Here is a 24,947-nt window from a genome sequence, read left to right on the forward strand (position 1 = left end):
CCTTCTCATCTTTAAGGCCCATTGTAGCCCTAACTGATTTAACCAGTTTATCTGTATTCTCAGTTAGGAAGCATGGTTGGCCCCCAACATCGCTATCCGAAGAGGAGCCAGAGAACACAGAAGAGGACAAACATGGAGACAGAGGTCCTTCTTGATATTCCTCAGATTGAGGGGTACCAGAATCCGAAACAGTCTCTAGGATCTTGCTACTTCTCTTTTTAAGGACTGATTTTAAAGACCCTTTAACCTCTGCTCTAATCATGGCCCTGAGGCTAGCGGCAAAGTCAGGGGATTCATCCTGAATAGTTTTTTGGATGCAGTCCGCACAGAGGCTTTTCTGCCATTGGACTGCTAGCGGGGCTTTGCAGAGGGCACATTCTTTGTTCTTGGACTTGGCACTAGCCTTCCTCGGCGCCTGACAAGCAAGCAGAGAAATGTAGCCCATTACCACCAATGTGACATTCACGAAGATCACTCACCACCCGCTGACACTCAAGGGTACCGAATTTTGAGGCTGATCTGGAGTACGGATAACATCCCTCCTAGAAGCTGAGGAGTCCTGCGACCTTCGATCCGGACGACTGCCGCTTCTCCTCTTAGCATGCTGGTGAGCAGACATAGCACCTGGTAAGCTCTCCTGCTGCTGCGGTGACGACTGTTGTGAGTGCTGCTCCATACAATCCTCCATAGCGGAGCTCTGTAGATGTGAGCACTTTTCCTGTGGACTCACCCCTTTTTGAAGGGTGATCCACTCTGCTCACCGCCTCATCCGGTACAAAACTCTGCTCCTCCCCCACCTCTCTGCGCCCACCAGGAGACCCAGGAGATCCCTGTGACGCTGCAGTGTCTGTCTATGGGCGCCGCCATCTTGGATCCGGCGCGCAGCAGCGACGTCACGTGGGCATGCCCATTCCCAGCGTGCCCTGCGCGCATCACCGCCGCGCACCCGGAAGCCAGACTAGAGCCGACGGCAGCAGAGGGGGCAGAGAGCGGCGTGGCAGCCGCAGAAGAGCCACAGGACTCCGGACTGCGCTGCCCAATGCCCGCACGTGCGCAAAGACCCCAGGACCTGCGAACGGCGCTTCCACACCCTGAAGGCCGGCATACAGGCATGCTGCCTGTTCTTCCAGTGCCGGGACAGGAGTGGGTGAGTGGAATCTTCAAGCAAAAAATACCGCCGTGACTTCAGCACAAGGTTTCCCATCAGGACAGGAAACCCAACTGAAGCGAGGGAGAGGTACCGCCCTTTTATTTCAGTAGGTTTCCTGTCCTGACTGGGCGGATCCCCTCTCTCATGTGTGCTGTCATGGGAGACGGGAAAATAATTATTTTTGCATCACTTTATTCTGAGAACTATAGCTTTTTGATTTTTCCACTGATGGAGCTGTATGGCGGCTTGTTTTTTTGCGGGTCAAGATGACGTTTTCAGCGGTTCCATGTTTATTTATATCCATCTTTTTGACTGAGTGTTATTTCACTTTTTGTTTGGCTGTATGATGATAAAGCATTGTTTTTTCCTTGTTTTTTTATTTTGTTCACTAAAGGGGTTAACTAGTGAGACAATTTTATAGGTCAGGTCGTTGCGGACGCTGCGATACCAAATATGTGTACTTTTATTGTCTATATTTGTTTTCATTCATATACTTTTTTAGAGATAGAATATACAGTTGTGCTCAAAAGTTTACATACCCCGGCAGAATCTTTGTTTTCTTAGCCTTTTTTCAGAGAATATGAATGATAACACCAAAACTTTTACTCTACTCAAGGTTAGTGGTTGGGTGAAGCCATTTATTGTCAAACTACTGTGTTTTCTCCTTTTAAATCATAATGACGACCCAAAACATCCAAATGACCCTGATCAAAAGTTCACATACCCCATTTCTTAGTACCGTTTATTGCCCTCTCTAACATCAATGACAGCTTGAAGTATTTGGTGGTAGTTGTGGATGAGGTTCTTTATTTTCTCAGATGGTAAAGCTGCCCACTCTTCTAGGCAAAAGCCTCCAGTTCCTGTAAATTCCTGGGCTGTCTAGCATGAACTGCGTGCTTGAGATATCACCAGAGTGGCTCAATGATATTAAGGTCAGGAGACTGAGATGGCCACTCCAGAACCTTCACTTTCTTCTGCTGTAGCCAATGACAGGTCGACTTGGCTTTGTGTTTCTGATCATTGTCATGTTGGAACGTCCAAGTACGTCCCATGCACAGCTTCCGGGCGGATGAGAGCAAATTTGCCTCCAGTATTTGCTAATAACGTGCTGCATTCATCTTTCCTTCAACTTTGAAGAAGTTTCCTGTGCCTTTGTAGCTCACATATCCCCAAAACATCAGCGATCCACCTCCGTGCTTTACAGTAGGAATGGTGTTCCTTTCATCATAGGCCTTGATGACCTCTCTCCAAATGTAACGTTTATGGTTGTGGTCAAAAAGTTCAATTTTCATCTCATCACTCCAAATTACCTTGTTCCAGAAGTTTTGAGGCTTGTCTTTGTGCTGTTTTGCATATTGTAGGCGAGATACTTTGTGGCAGTTGCGCAGTATTGGCTTTCTTCTGGAGACTCGACCATGCAGCTCATTTTCCTTCAAGTGCCTCCTTATTGTGCATCTTGAAACAGACACACCGCTAGTTTTCAGAGAGTGCAAGAGTCTGTCTGGATCTCAGAAACTCACTCAGCTTTTATGCACACACACTGATTACAAGCAAACAGGTCGCAGGTGAGGATGTTACCTTTAGTAGCCATTCAAACCCATTTGTGTCAACTTCTGTGCATGTTATCAGGCCAAACTCACCAGGGTATGTGAACTTTTGATCAGGGTCATTTGGATGTTTTGAGTTGTCATTATGATTTAAAAAAAGAAAACACAGAAGTTTGACAGTAAATGGCTTCACCCAACCATTAACCATGAGTGGAGAAAAAGATTTGGTGTTATCATTCATATTCTGGATAGGGGGATAAATATCTGGAGGCACAATGCGCACATTACAGAGGGAGGGGATAAATATCTGGAGGCACAATGCGCACATTACAGGGGGAGGGGATAAATATCGGGAGGCACAATGTGCACATTACAGAGGGAGGGGATAAATATCTGGAGGCACAATGTGCACATTACAGGGGGAGGGGATAAATATCTGGAGGCACAATGTGCACATTACAGGGAGAGGGGGATAAATATCTGGAGGCACAATGTGCACATTACAGGGAGAGGGGGATAACTGGAGGCACAATGTGCACATTACAGGGAGAGGGGGATAAATATCTGGAGGCACAATGTGCACATTACAGGGGGAGGGGGAGAAATATCTGGAAGCACAATGTGCACATTACAGGGGGAGGGGGATAAATATCTGGAGGCACAATGTGCACATTACAGAGGGAGGGGATAAATATCGGGAGGCACAATGTGCACATTACAGGGGGAGGGGATACATATCTGGAGGCACAATGTGCACATTACAGGGGGAGGGGATAAATATCTGGAGGCACAATGTGCACATTACAGAGGGAGGGGATAAATATCGGGAGGCACAATGTGCACATTACAGGGGGAGGGGGATAAATATCTGGAGGCACAATGCGCACATTACAGGGAGAGGGGATAAATATCTGGAGGCACAATGTGCACATTACAGGGGGAGGGGATAAATATCTGGAGGCACAATGTGCACATTACAGAGGGAGGGGATAAATATCTGGAGGCACAATGTGCACATTACAGAGGGAGGGGATAAATATCTGGAGGCACAATGTGCACATTACAGAGGGAGGGGATAAATATCTGGAGGCACAATGTGCACATTACAGGGGGAAGGGATAAATATCTGGAGGCACAATGTGCACATTACAGGGAGAGGGGGATAACTGGAGGCACAATGTGCACATCACAGGGGGAGGGGGATAAATATCTGGAGGCACAATGTGCACATTACAGGGAGAGGGGGATAAATATCGGGAGGCACAATGTGCACATTACAGGGGGAGGGGGATAAATATCTGGAGGCACAATGTGCACATTACAGGGGGAGGGGATAAATATCTGGAGGCACAATGTGCACATTACAGGGGGAAGGGATAAATATCTGGAGGCACAATGTGCACATTACAGGGAGAGGGGGATAACTGGAGGCACAATGTGCACATCACAGGGGGAGGGGGATAAATATCTGGAGGCACAATGTGCACATTACAGGGAGAGGGGGATAACTGGAGGCACAATGTGCACATTACAGGGAGAGGGGATAAATATCGGGAGGCACAATGTGCACATTACAGGGGGAGGGGGATAAATATCTGGAGGCACAATGTGCACATTACAGGGAGAGGGGAGAAATATCTGGAAGCACAATGTGCACATTACAGGGGGAGGGGGATAAATATCTGGAGGCACAATGTGCACATTACAGAGGGAGGGGATAAATATCGGGAGGCACAATGTGCACATTACAGGGGGAGGGGGATAAATATCGGGAGGCACAATGTGCACATTACAGGGGGAAGGGATAAATATCTGGAGGCACAATGTGCACATTACAGGGAGAGGGGGATAACTGGAGGCACAATGTGCACATCACAGGGGGAGGGGGATAAATATCTGGAGGCACAATGTGCACATTACAGGGAGAGGGGGATAAATATCGGGAGGCACAATGTGCACATTACAGGGGGAGGGGGATAAATATCTGGAGGCACAATGTGCACATTACAGGGGGAGGGGATAAATATCTGGAGGCACAATGTGCACATTACAGGGGGAAGGGATAAATATCTGGAGGCACAATGTGCACATTACAGAGGGAGGGGATAAATATCTGGAGGCACAATGTGCACATTACAGAGGGAGGGGATAAATATCTGGAGGCACAATGTGCACATTACAGAGGGAGGGGATAAATATCTGGAGGCACAATGTGCACATTACAGGGGGGAGGGATAAATATCTGGAGGCACAATGTGCACATTACAGGGAGAGGGGGATAACTGGAGGCACAATGTGCACATCACAGGGGGAGGGGGATAAATATCTGGAGGCACAATGTGCACATTACAGGGAGAGGGGGATAAATATCGGGAGGCACAATGTGCACATTACAGGGGGAGGGGGATAAATATCTGGAGGCACAATGTGCACATTACAGGGGGAGGGGATAAATATCTGGAGGCACAATGTGCACATTACAGGGGGAAGGGATAAATATCTGGAGGCACAATGTGCACATTACAGGGAGAGGGGGATAACTGGAGGCACAATGTGCACATCACAGGGGGAGGGGGATAAATATCTGGAGGCACAATGTGCACATTACAGGGAGAGGGGGATAACTGGAGGCACAATGTGCACATTACAGGGAGAGGGGAAAAATATCGGGAGGCACAATGTGCACATTACAGGGGGAGGGGGATAAATATCTGGAGGCACAATGTGCACATTACAGGGAGAGGGGAGAAATATCTGGAAGCACAATGTGCACATTACAGGGGGAGGGGGATAAATATCTGGAGGCACAATGTGCACATTACAGAGGGAGGGGATAAATATCGGGAGGCACAATGTGCACATTACAGGGGGAGGGGGATAAATATCGGGAGGCACAATGTGCACATTACAGGGGGAAGGGATAAATATCTGGAGGCACAATGTGCACATTACAGGGAGAGGGGGATAACTGGAGGCACAATGTGCACATCACAGGGGGAGGGGGATAAATATCTGGAGGCACAATGTGCACATTACAGGGAGAGGGGGATAAATATCGGGAGGCACAATGTGCACATTACAGGGGGAGGGGGATAAATATCTGGAGGCACAATGTGCACATTACAGGGGGAGGGGGATAAATATCTGGAGGCACAATGTGCACATTACAGGGGGAGGGGGATAAATATCTGGAGGCACAATGTGCACATTACAGGGGGAGGGGATAAATATCTGGAGGCACAATGTGCACATTACAGGGGGAGGGGATACATATCTGGAGGCACAATGTGCACATTACAGGGGGAGGGGATAAATATCTGGAGGCACAATGTGCACATCACAGGGGGAGGGGGATAAGTATCTGGAGGCACAATGTGCACATTACAGAGGGAGGGGATAAATATCTGGAGGCACAATGTGCACATCACAGGGGGAGGGGATAAATATCTGGAGGCACAATGTGCACATTACAGAGGGAGGGGATAAATATCTGGAGGCACAATGTGCACATTACAGGGGGAGGGGATACATATCTGGAGGCACAATGTGCACATTATAGGGGGAGGGGGATAAATATCTGGAGGCACAATGTGCACATTACAGGGAGAGGGGATAAATATCTGGAGGCACAATGTGCACATTACAGGGGGAGGGGGATAAATATCTGGAGGCACAATGTGCACATTACAGGGAGAGGGGATAAATATCTGGAGGCACAATGTGCACATTACAGGGGGAGGGGGATAACTGGAGGCACAATGTGCACATTACAGGGAGAGGGGGATAAATATCGGGAGGCACAATGTGCACATTACAGGGAGAGGGGGATAAATATCGGGAGGCACAATGTGCACATTACAGAGGGAGGGGATAAATATCGGGAGGCACAATGTGCACATTACAGGGAGAGGGGGATAAATATCTGGAGGCACAATGTGCACATTACAGGGGGAGGGGATAAATATCTGGAGGCACAATGTGCACATTACAGGGGGAGGGGATAAATATCTGGAGGCACAATGTGCACATTACAGAGGGAGGGGATAAATATCGGGAGGCACAATGTGCACATCACAGGGGGAGGGGGATAAATATCTGGAGGCACAATGTGCACATTACAGGGGGAGGGGATAAATATCTGGAGGCACAATGTGCACATTACAGAGGGAGGGGATAAATATCGGGAGGCACAATGTGCACATTACAGAGGGAGGGGATAAATATCGGGAGGCACAATGTGCACATTACAGGGGGAGGGGGATAAATATCTGGAGGCACACTGTGCACATTACAGGGGGAGGGGATACATATCTGGAGGCACAATGTGCACATTATAGGGGGAGGGGGATAAATATCTGGAGGCACAATGTGCACATTACAGGGGGAGGGGATACATATCTGGAGGCACAATGTGCACATTACAGGGGGAGGGGGATAAATATTTGGAGGCACAATGTGCACATTATAGGGGGAGGGGGATAAATATCTGGAGGCACAATGTGCACATTACAGAGGGAGGGGATAAATATCGGGAGGCACAATGTGCACATTACAGGGGGAGGGGGATAAATATCTGGAGGCACACTGTGCACATTACAGGGGGAGGGGATACATATCTGGAGGCACAATGTGCACATTATAGGGGGAGGGGGATAAATATCTGGAGGCACAATGTGCACATTACAGGGGGAGGGGGATAAATATCTGGAGGCACAATGTGCACATTACAGGGGGAGGGGATAAATATCTGGAGGCACAATGTGCACATTACAGAGGGAGGGGATAAATATCTGGAGGCACAATGTGCACATTACAGGGGGAGGGGATAAATATCGGGAGGCACAATGTGCACATTACAGAGGGAGGGGATAAATATCTGGAGGCACAATGTGCACATTACAGGGGGAGGGGGATAAATATCTGGAGGCACACTGTGCACATTACAGGGGGAGGGGATACATATCTGGAGGCACAATGTGCACATTACAGGGGGAGGGGATACATATCTGGAGGCACAATGTGCACATTATAGGGGGAGGGGGATAAATATCTGGAGGCACAATGTGCACATTACAGGGGGAGGGGATACATATCTGGAGGCACAATGTGCACATTACAGGGGGAGGGGGATAAATATTTGGAGGCACAATGTGCACATTATAGGGGGAGGGGGATAAATATCTGGAGGCACAATGTGCACATTACAGAGGGAGGGGATAAATATCGGGAGGCACAATGTGCACATTACAGGGGGAGGGGGATAAATATCTGGAGGCACACTGTGCACATTACAGGGGGAGGGGATACATATCTGGAGGCACAATGTGCACATTATAGGGGGAGGGGGATAAATATCTGGAGGCACAATGTGCACATTACAGGGGGAGGGGGATAAATATCTGGAGGCACAATGTGCACATTACAGGGGGAGGGGATAAATATCTGGAGGCACAATGTGCACATTACAGAGGGAGGGGATAAATATCTGGAGGCACAATGTGCACATTACAGGGGGAGGGGATAAATATCGGGAGGCACAATGTGCACATTACAGAGGGAGGGGATAAATATCTGGAGGCACAATGTGCACATTACAGGGGGAGGGGGATAAATATCTGGAGGCACAATGTGCACATTACAGAGGGAGGGGATAAATATCTGGAGGCACAATGTGCACATTACAGGGGGAGGGGGATAAATATCTGGAGGCACAATGTGCACATTACAGGGAGAGGGGATAAATATCTGGAGGCACAATGTGCACATTATAGGGGGAGGGGGATAAATATCTGGAGGCACAATGTGCACATTACAGAGGGAGGGGATAAATATCTGGAGGCACAATGTGCACATTACAGGGGGAGGGGGATAAATATCTGGAGGCACAATGTGCACATTACAGAGGGAGGGGATAAATATCTGGAGGCACAATGTGCACATTACGGGGGGAGGGGGATAAATATCTGGAGGCACAATGTGCACATTACAGGGGGAGGGGATACATATCTGGAGGCACAATGTGCACATTACAGGGAGAAGGGATAAATATCTGGAGGCACAATGTGCACATTACAGGGGGAGGGGATACATATCTGGAGGCACAATGTGCACATTACAGGGGGAGGGGGATAAATATCTGGAGGCACAATGTGCACATTACAGGGGGAGGGGATACATATCTGGAGGCACAATGTGCACATTACAGGGAGAAGGGATAAATATCTGGAGGCACAATGTGCACATTACAGGGGGAGGGGGATAAATATCTGGAGGCACAATGTGCACATTATAGGGGGAGGGGGATAAATATCTGGAGGCACAATGTGCACATTACAGGGGGAGGGGATAAATATCTGGAGGCACAATGTGCACATTACAGGGGGAGGGGATAAATATCTGGAGGCACAATGTGCACATTACAGGGGGAGGGGATAAATATCTGGAGGCACAATGTGCACATTACAGGGGGAGGGGGATAAATATCTGGAGGCACAATGTGCACATTACAGGGGGAGGGGGAGAAATATCTGGAGGCACAATGTGCACATTACAGGGAGAGGGGATAAATATCTGGAGGCACAATGTGCACATTACAGGGGGAGGGGATAAATATCTGGAGGCACAATGTGCACATTACAGGGGGAGGGGATAAATATCTGGAGGCACAATGTGCACATTACAGGGGGAGGGGATAAATATCTGGAGGCACAATGTGCACATTACAGGGGGAGGGGATACATATCTGGAGGCACAATGTGCACATTACAGGGAGAAGGGATAAATATCTGGAGGCACAATGTGCACATTACAGGGGGGAGGGGATACATATCTGGAAGCACAATGTGCACATTAGGCGGGTAATGTACAGACACCTCTGTATATAGCTTCAGGGGGAGGGGGACACATATCCTGGATGCACATTACCCCCCGTACAGACACCTCTGTATATAGCTGCAGGCGGGTAACGTACAGACACCGCCTCCAGCTATTCCCATGGGGCACAGCACTAGCAGGAGGGCGCTCATGTGTAGTAATTCCCGGGATAACGCGCAGATCCCCGCCGTCCCTGCACCTTCTATGCCTCATCCCCCCTCGCCTCCACAGCACTGGCACAGTAGTGTGCAGCCCCTCCATGTGCCCTCTGTGACTGCAGACGTCCGGGAGCGGCGGGCACGTGACTGTGATTTGTATTTTTATAGTATGATTTGTTGGGGGACATTCGGACTTTTACTACGGACGCCCCGTGATTTCTGCTCCTCGGGCCGGTGCACAGCTGTATCCCGCCACGTGACGTGCGGTCCGGGCTCCGGCTGCTGACAGCTCCCGGCACACACGGGGTTACCGGGGGTGTGTCCGCCGCTCGCCCCGCCCCCTGTCAGCGCTCGCTCTGTCTCTCCCTCTCTCGCACTTCCTGACTCTGCCACATTTCTTTTGTTTTGAAAGGGGCCGTGACGTCACCAGCCGCCTTCGCCGCCGGGGCTCCTCGCCAGCCGAGGTCACAAGGTTCAGCCGGCCACGCCCACAGCCTGCTCCACCACGGTCACGCCCACATCCTCTTCCGCAGAGTCCTCCTGTTTTTCCCGTCAGGAGGCGCGATATCCCGGTCACGTCCAACATCAAAGGCCGTGGAGAACATCAAAGGACAGCCCTCCCCGTGTCACACCTTACCCCGCCCACTCGTGCTCTAATTCCCATACAGCCTCCACTCCTCTATTTATGTTTCCTAAAGGGAGGTGGATGCTTTGGACACGCCTATTTCCCGTGACGTCACGAAGTTTAATCTTATTTTCAATTCTTGATGGGTGTGTCAAGTGTGAGAAATGGGCGTGTTTACCATGTAAAGTAGGCGTTACGGGCATTCCAAAGGCGTGGTTATGGTAGACTGGGCGTGGTAATGTGCCGAATGGGCGTGGTTTTCGCACCGCTGCGTTGAATGCCAAACTCGCCCTTCCTCCCCCAGTTTATAACGTGCGGCCACTTCCGCTGGCTGCTCAGAAGCGGTGCGATCATGGCGGAGCGCGGTCAGCAGCCTCCCGCAAAACGGCTCTGCTGCAGACCAGGCTTCGGCTCGGCTTGCAGGCCGGGCCAGCGGGCGGCTGGTGGAGGGGCCCAATGCGGGGCAAGCAGCTCGGCTCACGGTCACCCCGGAAAGACACAGAACCCGGAGTCCCTGCTAGACATCGCGGCCCGCAAGGTGGCCGAGAAGTGGCCCTTCCAGAGGGTGGAGGAGCGCTTCGAGAGGATCCCGGAGCCCGTGCAGCGCCGCATCGTCTACTGGTCCTTCCCCCGCAGCGAGAGGGAGATCTGCATGTACTCGTCCTTTAACACCGGCGGAGAGGACGGGGCCTCCTCCGGGGGGGCGAGCACAGTGGCGGGGGGCACGGCGTCCACAGGGGCGGCCTCAGTGGCGGCGACAGCGGCTGTAGCTGCGGTGGCAGCGGCGGTGACAGGCGGAGCAGACGGCAGCGATGAGAACAGACTCCCCTTCCGCCGGGGGATCGCGCTCCTGGAGGGCGGCTGCGTGGACAATGTCCTGCAAGTGGGTGAGTCCCGACCCCGCGATCACATCATGTACCGGAGCCCCGACCTCCGCGGAGAACAAAGGCAGGAATGTGACGGCGGAGAAGCCGGCGAGGAGGGGGCGCCGCGCACAATGCTCTGCGGCCGGGGGCTGCGGGACCACCGGCCTTTGTTGTGGGCTCCGGCCTCTGCTGTCACTGCCGGGTACAGGCTGGTCCTGTGTATAATGTGTGTGTGTGTCGCTGCCGGGTGCAGGCTGGTCCTGTGTATAATATGTGTGTGTGTCGCTGCCGGGTACAGGCTGGTCCTGTGTATAATATGTGTGTGTGTCGCTGCCGGGTACAGGCTGGTCCTGTGTATAATATGTGTGTGTGTCGCTGCCGGGTGCAGGCTGGTCCTGTGTATAATGTGTGTGTGTGTGTCGCTGCCGGGTGCAGGCTGGTCCTGTGTGTAATATGTGTGTGTGTCACTGCCGGGTGCAGGCTGGTCCTGTGTGTATAATATGTGTCGCTGCCGGGTGCAGGCTGGTCCTGTGTATAATATGTGTGTGTGTCGCTGCCGGGTGCAGGCTGGTCCTGTGTATAATGTGTGTGTGTCGCTGCCGGGTACAGGCTGGTCCTGTGTATAATATGTGTGTGTGTCGCTGCCGGGTGCAGGCTGGTCCTGTGTGTAATATGTGTCACTGCCGGGTGCAGGCTGGTCCTGTGTATAATGTGTGTGTGTGTGTCGCTGCCGGGTGCAGGCTGGTCCTGTGTGTAATATGTGTGTGTGTCACTGCCGGGTGCAGGCTGGTCCTGTGTGTATAATATGTGTCGCTGCCGGGTGCAGGCTGGTCCTGTGTATAATATGTATGTGTGTCACTGCCGGGTGCAGGCTGGTCCTGTGTGTATAATGTGTGTGCCACTGCCGGGTACAGGCCGATCGTGTGTGCTACTGCCGGGTACAGGCCGATCGTGTGTGCCACTGCCGGGTACAGGCTGGTCGTGTGTATGTGTGTGCCACTGCCGGGTACAGGCCGATCGTGTGTGTGTCGCTGCCGGGTACAGGCTGGTCCTGTGTATAATGTGTGTGTCGCTGCCGGGTACAGGCTGGTCCTGTATGTGTATAATGTGTGTGCCACTGCCGGGTACAGGCTGGTCCTGTATGTGTATAATGTGTGTGCCACTGCCGGGTACAGGCTGGTCGTGTGTATGTGTGTGCCACTGCCGGGTACAGGCCGATCGTGTGTGTGTCGCTGCCGGGTACAGGCTGGTCCTGTATGTGTATAATGTGTGCCACTGCCGGGTACAGGCTGGTCCTGTGTATAATGTGTGTGCCACTGCCGGGTACAGGCCGATCGTGTGTGCCGCTGCCGGGTACGGGCTGGTGTGGAGATGTCACCACTGTATATTGTATGGGCTGGTGTATCTCACTGCTTGGTGCAGCCTGCGTGTATCTGGCATACGGGTCAATCCTGGGCATAGCCTGTAATATATCTATCTAGTCTCCTCTTGGCATTCACATAGGTCTTATGCCTGCTACCTGCGCCCTAACAGCAGGCACGAGGCTGAAAACAGTAAATGTAGCTACCCCGTTAGACCCCAGTGCTCCCTGACAGTCTTTGTTAACTGGTTCTATGTCTTGTACATCCATGTGACCGCTGCAGTTAGTCACTGGCCTCAATGGTCCTGTGCTGTACAGGCAAGCACTGGCACTGAGCTCTGTGATTGGCTGCAGCTGTCACGTGAATGCATGTGACATGATGTAGGACAAGTAAACAAAGGCCGTCGGGGGGGAGATGTGACTATCCGATCACACTGGGAATGGCGGCTCACATCTCGTGTGTGTGACATGAGTCCTCCTCATTGTGAGGTTTTTTTATGTCTTGGTTTAGAGATGCTAAACCCATTGTCTGTTTGCTCTATGGTCTATTGTTCCCTGTTATCAGCCATTTGATGCATTGGGATTTGACAGTCCATGAAGTCTGTTCTTGATCGCTGCTCCATCTGACTGACAGCACCTTTCTGTGTGTGATTGGCATCAGCTGAACTCTGTATGTCGGATTAGCGGCCCCTTTAAATCAAGGTTGTCTTCCTCTTGTCTCTGGACTGTTCCTGACTAATTGCTTGGAGGTTTCTTAAGATTTGGGTGTCTGGGAGAAAGGAGAGGTCACACCTCCCGGTGGGCTGTGCTGCATGGTAGGATGGTGTGCCCGGGGGGGGGGGGGTGGCGAGGGCTGATCACACACCCCTGGGCCATGCTGCATTGTGCCAGCCAAGCTGAGAATGGAGCTGTTTCTTGTCAGGACAAGGGAGCGGAGTGAAAACCATGCCCACCTTTCATGTCCCCCTCCTCCGCCACCTCTTTCTATCATTGTATTTGTATTGTTCCAGCCCATACCATCTTCTTGGCACTGGCATCTCTGGCCACCAGTCCGGGCATGTGATCGGTCACTGCCCAGACCTGCCAGTATTAGGGGCGCTGGTCGTTTCTGCATGGCATGTGGCGATATATCCAGATAATTAGAGTATAATGCCGATCTGCAGGGAACAATACAGAAGTCTGTGTGCTGGGAGTGGAGGGTCCGCGTCACGTACGGCGGCCTCACATCTCAAATAGCCGTCAGGCGTCTTCTAGTTTGTTCTCATTTTCATGTTTGTGTCTTTTCAGTTTTCCGTCACCCCCTCGAAAGGAAACCAAACAAAGGCGGCTCTTCTAGTGCTTTCAGGGCTCGTTAAATTGAGGAGACTTGACAAAGCTGGGCAGGCGGCATATTTAAAGCGACAGTGCTCTGTTTCTGTAAGGCTGAGAAAATGGACCCTATGGGAATCGCTGGATCATTCCTGCCATGTAAAGCGGTGGCGACACTGCCCCTCGTAGCTAGTGGAGGTTGATTACTCTGCATTAGATTTCTAATGTCTGATGCCAGTTTAGATCTTTGGGCCAAGGCCGTACTGTTCGTGATCCCCTCCACCACCTAGAGGGCCGCCGCCTTCTGTCTTTAGTTGCGCATCATTTTCTTACACTTTTCTCCTGGCACATTCTTGTAGTCGTGAGGTACACTTGTGGTTTCTGCGAGGAACCCACCTCTTTAGTTGGCATTGACGAGGAGTTTTTGTCTGTGCTTGACTCTGCACGCAGGCGGTGGGGGATGACAGCCCAGCTCGCAGGGAGGGAGTTTTGGCTGATTGCTTTTTAAGCTAGGAATTCATTGTAAAAATAAAGCCAAGGGGCAATAAATAAGAAAACGATGCAATCTACTGGAGACAGGCATGCAGGCCAGGCTCTGAGAAGGCCCTTTCTGGAAATGAGAAGCTTCATATTTTTTTTTTTTTTTTCTTCCCCCTCCTACAGGCAGATAGGGAGTGGGCCTGTGCTCCCATGATCAGGGCGTTCTGACATGTTTCACACTAGGGCCCAGTTTCAGATAGATTAGGCCTAATAACACTGCACAAATGCAACAGATCTCCGGACATGGGCACGACATTTGTCCATATTGGTATTTCCGCATGTAAACAGCAATGTCCGGCGTTCGTTTTCACTGTCTTGTGTAACTGGATATAGCCTTTTTAATATATTTTTCACTCATAGACAGCTATAGATGTGAGCATCATGGTGGCTCAGTGGTTAGCACTGTAGTGCTGCAGCGCTGGGCTCCTGCAGTTTGTAAGGAGTTTGTATGTTATCTTTGGATTCCTCCCACAATCCAAAGACTTCCTGATGGACAATCTGGATTGTGAGCCCTGTGGAAAGATGGCACTGTGTAAGGCCACATTCACACGTGCAGTATTATACATCAGTATATGTGCTTCATTACTTTTCTATGACATTTTTAAACCTTTACTAGAATATATAGGTAAATCAGGAGGGCAACAATTAGAGGAAAAGTCTAATAGAAACCCGTCACCACTTCTGTTTTTTATCACCCACTCCTGGCTTTGGCTTACACATACTGAGGTAAAATTCTGATGAAATACTGAACGTGTGAACGTGGCCTTAGTGAGTAAAATAAATACTGATATAGCTGTGCTGATGTCATGTGGATGTAGTTTATGGGTTTCCCTGGAACTATAAGGTCTCGGTTCAGACTTATGTGTTTTTTTTTTTTTTTTTTTGTCCCCTTTGCTATTTTGCACTGCACAAGTCAAGATGGCGTCTGCTACGATCTCACCCATTATAACCAAGGACAAACCCAGACATAGTATAGATTCCTGTGTCATGTTTATGTGAGTGGAGATAAAATCGATGTCTTCGACCTTCTCTTAAACCGGTTTTATTTGTAGGCAGGAGACCAGTTTGCTTAGAGGGCGGATTAGACCTGGTTATCTGTGCTGTGGGTATAGACACATGGTGGGGTGGTAAATATTCGCACACACAGGTCTCTGTACCTGTTATCGTTTTAGACAGAATGGGAGAATGGTAATGTCAGTGCAGCTCAATGTCCTGGGCGGCTGATTTGGGGCGACTTGTCCTTGGGATGTAGCACCAGATGACCAGTCTCTTCCTTGTCGGGATACATCTGCTGTTTATGAGCGTTTTGCGGCACTGTGATTTATGGCTGCTCTTTATGCAGTGGGTGCATGCCTGGCTGTGATTTGCTTGCCTGTTGGGTGGCGGCAGGTGCCCGCCTGCGCTCTAAGCAAATTTCCTTTGCCATCAATCGTTTAGTAATACGAGAGACTGCCCCTGTATCTGGTAATGGTCTGAGTGTAACTGCAGTGATGGGCGTCGGGGTCCGGTGGTTTGTGTCCTAGGTCTTCCCTCGCTTGCATGACATCATTTGTACGTGCTGGTGCGTAATATGGTGTTTATATCGAACGCTCTCATGATGTCCTGGTGAATAAAGTGGATTGTGTGGCGGATGTGTACATGCTGTGGGTATCTGCCTGCGTCACGTAAACAAACATGTCTGCCTGCTGTTTCCATTGCCTGCTCTGTGTGGAAAATCATGTGAATTTGGGAAGGGCTGTTGGTTAAATCATTGGCACGGCGGGCAACACCCAGCTGTTGGAATAGAGAAGACAGGAATCTGTTGGCTCACTGTCGGTACTGGCATGGAAATAGGACTCTGGGGCATTTAGAAACCCAGGTGCACATAAACGAATTTTATTGAAAAATTGTTATATTCATAGGGTGCAGCCCAGAACCTTACATGGCCCTAATAAAATGCATGCAGCTAACTTTTATGCTTCTTTCATAGCCGATAATGGTCGCACAAGTAGAATGATTGCCTGACCGTTTCTTCAGTGTCGGTGACTTTCCTGCTCTGATCAATCTCTGGAAATCTTTAGACCTCAGAAATCCATCTCTGGTCTCATGAGAGGTCTATAATGTTCTTTCTCCCTATGCTTTACACTGCAGCTCTTTGCATTGTGTACTCTGCTTACTAACAGACTTCCACTTCAGAATGGATGGAATGATTAAAAAATACAGTTCGAACTGCCAACGATAAAGATCTGGAAGCAAATATCGCTGCCATTTGAATCAGTAAAAGTATAGGATGCCGACTAATAACGGGGGTTGTCGGGGTGGGGGTGTAAATGTTTAGGGAAAATCTCTTAAGATGGTCCTTAACTGATAGTTGGAAGTCCTGATGCTTGCTAGCTCTAATCATGTACTCCATAGGACTTATTCACACACTGCATTTCTTTTTCAATTTGCTGTGTTTTTCATGGCCTGTTTGATAGAATTTTTTTTTTTCTTCTCGCTCTCCTCCCCCATATATGAAAGTAATAAACCACCTATGGTAAATACTGATATTGAACAACCTGATGAAAATATGATCTGAATCTTTGTTGCTCGTACGCAAAAATGGTCAGACCTCATTAAATTATACATTCTCCTGTCTGTACCATTTTAAAACTGGAAAAAAACATAATATATTTTACACTTTTTTTTTTTTTCTTTGGACATATGTCAAACTCGTACATCTGCAAACATACAAGTCTGATCATAGTCTAAACAGCTTGCAGTTGCCTCTTGAGTGTGCGAATGTGAACCCTATTATTTGACCCGTTAATTTGTGAGCACCTAAACTTGTCTTTGCTGCCTCCCGGCTTGGTGTAAGCCCACCTGGTCCTGTTGTGACCCTCTGATCGTCCTGACAGACCATCTGATAATAACTGCTGACTGATACAGGGTGGGGGCGAGGCACATTAGTCGCCCTCAGGCCGGTTTTTCTATCCAGGAACTTCTCTTGAAAGGGTCAACAGGTATTTTAAGTCTGAGACTTGACCTTGTACGGAAACACATACAAAATTAAAAGGGAAATATTTACTTTTTTTCCAAATTGCAAAGCATCTGATCATATCCAAATAAAGTGTTGGATGTGGGTCTGCAGGTGAATTCTGTCAGAGGGAGAGAAGTACCGTAGTTATTTTTCCTCACTTGCCCTAAGCCATAGTCGTGATTGTAAATTTTAATTTTTTTTTTTTTCTTCATCTGTCTCTGCAGTCGTTGGGCCTTTTTTAGTTGGTTTTTGTTTTTGTTTCCATGTGCAGAGTGACTTTTTTTCCCACCCCCTGGCTTGGACATTGTACCATTTTGCAAAATGTGCCTCTTTTTGCACAAAGTTCCTAAAATGCGATAATTGCAAAAAATAAGACCATTTTTGATTTGGTGCACTCAGTTTAAGTTTCCACTTCTGCATTAAACGCTTAAAAATTGCAGAAAACGAACACCACAAGACAAAAAAAAACAAATGAGCTAAGAAAACTAATAAACCCTCCCGCAAATGAGATCTGCCTTCCAGCGATCACTAAGGATTCAGCTTTGTTTTTCAGCAAAGTACTGGATCGGATTTTAAACAATGTCTGCATCTGTTTCTACATCAGTGTGATTTTTTTTTTTTCCCCTCTGCACTAAAATAAAACTTGAAATGTTTTTTTTTTTTTTTTTTTTTTACCAACCAGTAAAGAACTGACAGTAATAGGACACCAACAATGCAATATTTGATTTGACAGATGTTTTCCATAAACCGTGGAGCATAATCTAACGGACAGAACATGTACCTGGTACAGAGGTCTGAGGCTTGGACATCACACTCATCATATGCTCAGAAAAGTACCGTATTTTCCGGCGTATAAGACGACTTTTTAACCCCCGAAAATCTTCTTAAAAGTCGGGGGTCGTCTTATACGCCGGGAATCGTCGTGTACGCCGGTGTATATGGTGGGTGGGGAGGGGGAGTGATCCTGATGACGAGGGGGCGTCTCACAGGAAAGTGAGTAATCCCCATTACCTTATCCTAGCGGTGCAGCGTGGGGGTGTCAGTGCTGGGAGCGGCGGCAGCTGCTGTGTTCTGGTGCGGCGGCTCCTCTTCTGTGTGGGGCCTCTGTGCTGTGAGGTGGCGGCGGCAGCGGCGTATCTTTATCCAGTTGGGGCTCCTCCGGCATCTCCTTAGCCCTGGAGGCCCCGCCGCAACTCCATCGGTGCAATGTGGTGGCCTCCGGGAAAATGGCCGCTGCTCAGATTCAGATCTCGTGTCCCGAGATTTCGGGACGAGATCTGAATCTGAGCAGCGGCCATTTTCCCGGAGGCCACCGCATCGCACCTATTGAGCTGCCTCCGGGAAAATGGCCGCTGCATTGCACCGATGGAGTTGCGGCGGGGCCTCCAGGGCTAAGGAGATGCCGGAGGAGCCCCAACTGGATAAAGATATGCCGCCGCCACCGCCACCGCACAGCACAGAGGCCCCACACAGAAGAGGAGCCGCCGCACCAGAGCACAGCAGCCGCCGCACCAGAGCACAGCAGCCGCCGCCGCCGCCACTCCCAGCACTGAGACCCCCACGCTGCACCGCTATGATAAGGTAATGGGGGATACTCACTTTCCTGTGAGACGCCCCCTCGGCATCAGGATCACTCCCACCCCCCCCCCCCCAAAAAGGCACATATTCACCGGCCCTATAAGACGACATAGGGTGTATAAGAAGACCCCCGACTTTTAAGAAGATTTTATATTTTAACTGGTAAAGTTGGGGGGTCGTCTTATACGCCCAGTCGTCTTATACGCCGGAAAATACGGTAGTTAAACAATTGTCTTGTCAGGTGGGCCTTCCATGCACCGTCATGGCTGTTGCGGCAACTGTCCCCATTTACTTTGGAACATGCTCAGTAAGACTTGTCGAAATGTTGACAAACTTGCCTGCGTCTTAGTTCTCTCCATTCAGTTACATTTCCCAGGCTTTTCAAGTGCACTTCCAATGACCTTTAGCAAAAACAAAATGTCCCCCCACCCCTCCACCTTCTCATTTGCTGTAATGCGCTATAGTCCCAAAAATATGGTGTTATCTACAACCTTGAGGTCCTGGTGTACACGGGAGAGCAATGCATTCCACTAGCTGTGCAGGAGTCCAAGGCCTGCTGATTAATGGCTGCATTACTGGCTCCATTATAGCCCTGCTTTATGCATTCTGTGGTACTGCTTTTACTATTGCACTTACTGTAGCTTTTTTTTTTTTTTCCCCTTTATCATAAATACTCGGTTATTTTCAAGGCTGTTAAAAAGGTCATGCATTGTGACTTGTCGTGCCTTTATGACTCTGGGCCGTATGTTGTCATTGCCGCCTCAACCGCCAGTTTCACATGTAAATTACAATGTCGCCTGTCGCTATTATTCTCAGCATTAATTTGGGTCGCACGTGTGCAGACGCCTCATTTCAGTACTGGTTACAGTGGGTGTTTTGTGTGTTGCCCTTTGTGTAGGAAACATGCGGCGTTCACTCTCTGCTGGTAATAGATGCTAACACATGTATGGATAATCCCAAATATATACCAACATCAGTGTTTTCTGTACATGCGTACTGAGCGGGAAACCTGCGCCATAATGTATCGCCCCTAGCAACCAGAGCTGTGATGGCAGTGATTGCTATGGGTTACACAACGTGCGGTCTGTTATAAGCCTAATCAATGTAATTAATGAGGCCTTCTGTCTCGGATATCGCTCCCAGTTCAGCGTTTAATGATGGAATTTTAGCATAACTTGGCAGAACGGTGAATGAAAGAAAGCAGCCATATTTATTGTGGAATATTTGTCATACGTGCAGCGATATCCCAATTTATTCTGGAAGTTTTCTGTCATGCGTGTTCACCCATGTCTGTTTTGTAACCCTGAACCTGTGAAGCCTGTTAGATGCTTAGTTTCTGGGCTTGTCCTTCTGACGCCCCCTTATCAGATGCCTGTGAGATGTTATCTTATGAAGTAATAAGCTGACTAAAACTTTCAATAAAGCAGTTTGTGTAATTACTTGTCAAGTTTTGTGGGCGGAGGTTTTTTTTTTTTTTTCTTCTCCTTTACTTAAATGTGATCTAACCAGTCATTGTAATGGTGGGAGAGGCAGACTATAGTGGTAGTCCATAGCTTTACAAAGATGGCTGTCAGTTCTGACAATTGACAGATGTCATATCTCTATGAATTAGTCACCATACACAAGTAGTGCCGAATTTTCCCATTTCAGGAGCATCCCAACCATCCCCAACAACTCATGCCTGGGCCATAAGGATTGGGTAGTTAGAACCAAACCTCCTAATCCCTGTGTTCGGTGGGGAGATGAGATTCTGGCAGCAGCTCTTGAATAAAGGGCAAGCAGTTCGGGTTTATTTTGATGCCTGACCCTTTGGTTATCCAGGCATTATGCCACCACCAACTGTTTGGCAGCCACTATCTCCACTATGCTTTGAAAGCGCATGTACATCCCTTTATTTGGGGGACTCGGTAAAGGGGCTGCCGGACTGTCTACAATGTGTGACTTTTCTTCAGCAGTGTGACTACTTGGAGGCTGTAAACATTTGGCACAATTTTATCGAAAGTAAGGATAAAGTTGTAGTCAACTCTGCTCCCACTTTAGTGGCCATCTTCTAAATGTGCTGTGGTTCCTCCACTCTCGCATAGCTCTAGTTTTAGCTAAATGTCCTATGTTGGAGCTTTTTGTGAATTTGTTTCCAACTTGTATAAATGTCCCTGTGCTTCATATGCCTGTGGCAGAGCAGATTCCTGTAGCTATATATTATTTTTTTTTTCAGAAGCATTCATTGTCCTCCTGCTGTCTTTCTGCACTGGTAAAACAGAAGCCATGAGAAGTGAAGAAATTGCACAAGGATCCCTTCATGCCCTTTTGTGTCTGTCAACATAACCCTTCCTCTTGTGCTCCTGTGCCTCACATCTCATTATCTGAGGGAAGCAGGTTCCCATGTGACTCCTGACTTCCTCAAAGCACCATATCCTGTGTGGTAAGATATGTTGTGTGTTGCAACAGTTCGGGCTCTTTCCCCCTCTGTGGTTAGGAATTGGGAAATAAATACTTAGCAGATGCCATGTCTTCATGGCGTCTAGGTATCCGCACAGCCCCTGCGTGCAGCCATAAAGACTGTGGTCCAGTGCATCTAGTGACAGATCACTTCATGTAAGCAGTGTAGGGATTTCTTTTTTTGTGTTGTTGTTGCAGAATCTGTAGAAAAAATCCTCTGAATTTCTTCCATTTGATAAGGTAACTGCTTTAGAAAATAAAACAAGCAGTTTTCAAAAGCCTTTTTACCACATATTTCCTTCTAAAGTCCCCATTCACCTGCATCAATTGGGACATACTCCAAACTGGATAATTTTTAGACAGCCAAATAGTGTGGCTAAAAGTGTGCATTTACACAGACTTGTAAGCAAGTGTTTACAGGAGCACTCGTTTCAGACATTTTACAGGCCGTCTCAGACTAAAGAGCAAAACTCTTGTTCGTGGGGTGAAATGATCTTTTGTGCTGCACACAAATCCTTATCAGCAGCACATCATTCTGTGTAAACAGGACCTGGAGTGTCAAAACAGGATCGGCCTACGCTCACTATACAATCTACATTAACCTTTGTCTGCTTGTATAAACGGGCTATTAAACTACCACCAGTTGGTAACTAATTACTGACTACTTGTTTTTTATACAAGCATACTTTGGTGAATTATCATACAGACCTCCCCGTCTTCCTGCATGATTGCTCCTGGGTTTTGAGAAGCACCTGCAGTTTGAAGGATTGGCCATTGAAGATTTCACTGGCGATGGTCTTCTCTTCCCCAACATTTGTTTGGGGTGAGCCCCATTCCCTCCCAAACATTAGATAAGTCAGCTGAACTTGCCGTATTTGTCTGGCCAACCCACAATATGGCTGCCTAATGTCGAGTGACTCAAGCTGTTCCATATGGGAACATGTTCTGTCCTTAGGAGAGCCAAAGATGCACCATGTTGATTAGTAGTGGTTTCTCGTAATTGTGCCTATTTTCTAGTAAAATATTTCCATTGAAGTCCGACTATAAAATGCCATAAATTTGGCCTCAGTGTGAACAGTGATCCCACACACATCTGCAGTTTGGACGTTTACACTACTTAGTTGGGCTGATTGTACCTGTTGCCAATGGGGCAGGGTTCAGTGATATGCTGAATTGCAGTTGGCACCGAGGAGGGTGGCACGGACTTGCGCTCTAGTGTTAATTGCTTTTTGAAGTTAATACTTGTATGTTTTATATTTTTACTGCACCTCGAGTTATATCAGATTAAGATTAGCATCCTGCGGCTTGTGAAAGGCCTTGTTTTCTGCAATCTTGTTGAGAATGTTCTCCTTTAAGAGGTCACCTCAAGCTCCCCGGCACTTGGCACATGGCATGTCTGTACGATCCAGGAAACATTCATTGGCTGCGGGGATGTGAAAGATTTATTTGATGAATGGTGGCTTTTAGAGCTTTTTAAGCCTTAAAGTAGCAGCACCCATTGCCTGAATGAATTCCTGCCAAGTGGTATATAACAGTGGGCTTTTTGTGAGATCCGAGGAGAACAGTGCTGCATAATGTGTTTGTTAATAATTCAAGAAGATCGCAGAGTAAACAAAATCATAATCAAAGCTCTTCTTTGTGCTTCATTCCTGATTTCTAAAGTAGAATTAATTCTGGGCCCTGGAGGATCCAGAACGACTATCACATTTTTCTCCCAATATCCCCCAATGTACTGTGAATTTATTATATCCCATTGTAATGTAAATGTGGTGGGTCTTGTATGACCCCGAAATGTGGTTGGACCTTCTTCCTTCCATATGTGCATGAGGATGAGCCTCCAAGAAATTCTGATCTGTCTTGCTGGGTCTAAAAAAACATTTCCAGGTCACCACCTGACAGCACACTGGAGGACGTCCTTCTTATCCATGATGGGACAGGAAACACGAGAGGTTAAAAGGACCCTCCCCCTACCACCCTTCAGTGTTTTTCCTGTCCCATTATGGATAGGAACGGCGAGAGGAAGCTACTGTTCTGTGCGGGGGGATGTGGATCGGGGGGGCTTTGCCTCACCCTTCCCTCCATGAGGCACCCGCTGGCTGACACCCGCCCGAGGGTCCCTCTGCCTACCAGTGTAGCGCTGCTCCTGGTATGAGGATCGCTTCCCCCTGCCGGGGGCTCTCGATCCTTCCGTCACGCCCCCTGGTGTATGCGATCCTGCCGGTAGCCTCTGCAGATGTCGGCGTCTCCATGCGGCCGGCATGGGGGAAGGAAATTCTCGCTACACCATCCTCTTTCCGGCCGCGCGTCACTTCCGGTTTGCGGCTGAGGGGGGCGGGCGGCGTCTCCGAAACAGGAAGCGGTAGTGAGCGCAGGAGCGCGGTACAGATGAACAGATGAACAGAAATATAAGGTATGTGCAGTAAGCGTTCTCCGGTGCATCATGGAGGACGCAGCTAGAGAAGGGCAGGAGTCCACAGCGCCAGTAAGTAGAGCAGGGCCGGTATTATGGATACTAAAAAAAAAAAAAAAACCCGGAGCATTTGCTAGAGTTTGTTATTTTTCTATAGGCGGCCTCATTACCAGAAAAATCGTTAAAGAAGCTGGGCAAAAGCAGGAAATGTCCTATTTGTGCAGCCAAGCTGAAAGATACCTGGCAGAAACCCCTATGTGAAGCATGCACCTGCAAAATCATAGGAGAGGAGCAGGCTTCTCTTATGTCAAATATGAGAGCCATGATAAGAGAGGAGGTCCAGGCTTCTGTATCAGGTCTGGTACTACCTCAAGCCTCACCTTCTGAGAGACCGAGCAAAAGGCAGAGGGTTGATTACTCCTCGGAAGACTCGTTATCTGTTGTATCGGATATAGAGGAGGAAGAGGAGAGCAGAGACCCTCCAGAGAGAGGGAGAAAATACTTATTCTCAGCAGCAGACACAGGAGAACTGTTGGAGGCTGTGCGGCATACTATGCAGATAGAGGATCCACAACCATCTTGTTCGGTTCAAGATGAAATGTTTGGTGGCCTGCGCTCACAGACTGCGAAGGTGTTTCCAGTAAATTCCCATATCAGAGCCATGATTCTGGAGGAATGGGAAGAGGCGGAGAAGAGATTGACTATCCCTAAAGATTTCCGTCTCCGCCTGCCGTTTGACCCGGAGGAAGTTAAGGAATGGGTCGATATTCCTAAAATAGACATTCCATTGGCTAAAGTGTCTAAAAGAACCTCAATCCCCTTTGAGGACTCTTCCAATTTAAAAGAGCCCATGGACAGAAAGGCAGATGGACTTTTGAAACGGGCCTGGGAGAGTTCTTCGGCGGTTATCGGAGCTAATATCGCAGCAACATCAGTAGCTCGCTCCATGGACCTGTGGCTAAATGATCTTCAGGATCAATTAATAGCCAAAACTCCTAGAGATACTATCCTAAAAAATCTGCCTCTGTTAAAATTGGCAACCGCTTTTTTGGCAGACGCATCCGCGGAAACGGTTAGATTTGCGGCTAGAGGTCA

At 48.7% G+C, this 24,947-nt stretch overlaps 1 protein-coding gene across 1 annotated transcript in view; it reads left to right on the top strand.

Moving 5' to 3' along the window:
- The first annotated feature begins 10,643 nt into the window (after positions 1-10,643).
- ZSWIM6 (zinc finger SWIM-type containing 6) overlaps positions 10,644-24,947 on the top strand; it is a 112,518-nt gene continuing 98,214 nt past the window's right edge. The window contains exon 1 of the mRNA XM_077285943.1: positions 10,644-11,240. Within this exon, the coding sequence (XP_077142058.1) occupies positions 10,706-11,240 (535 nt within the window). The 5' untranslated portion in view covers positions 10,644-10,705. The remainder of the gene's footprint in view (positions 11,241-24,947) is intronic.

This window comes from Ranitomeya variabilis, chromosome 1 (genome assembly GCF_051348905.1).
Source record: "Ranitomeya variabilis isolate aRanVar5 chromosome 1, aRanVar5.hap1, whole genome shotgun sequence".
Classification (NCBI taxonomy): domain Eukaryota; kingdom Metazoa; phylum Chordata; class Amphibia; order Anura; family Dendrobatidae; genus Ranitomeya; species Ranitomeya variabilis.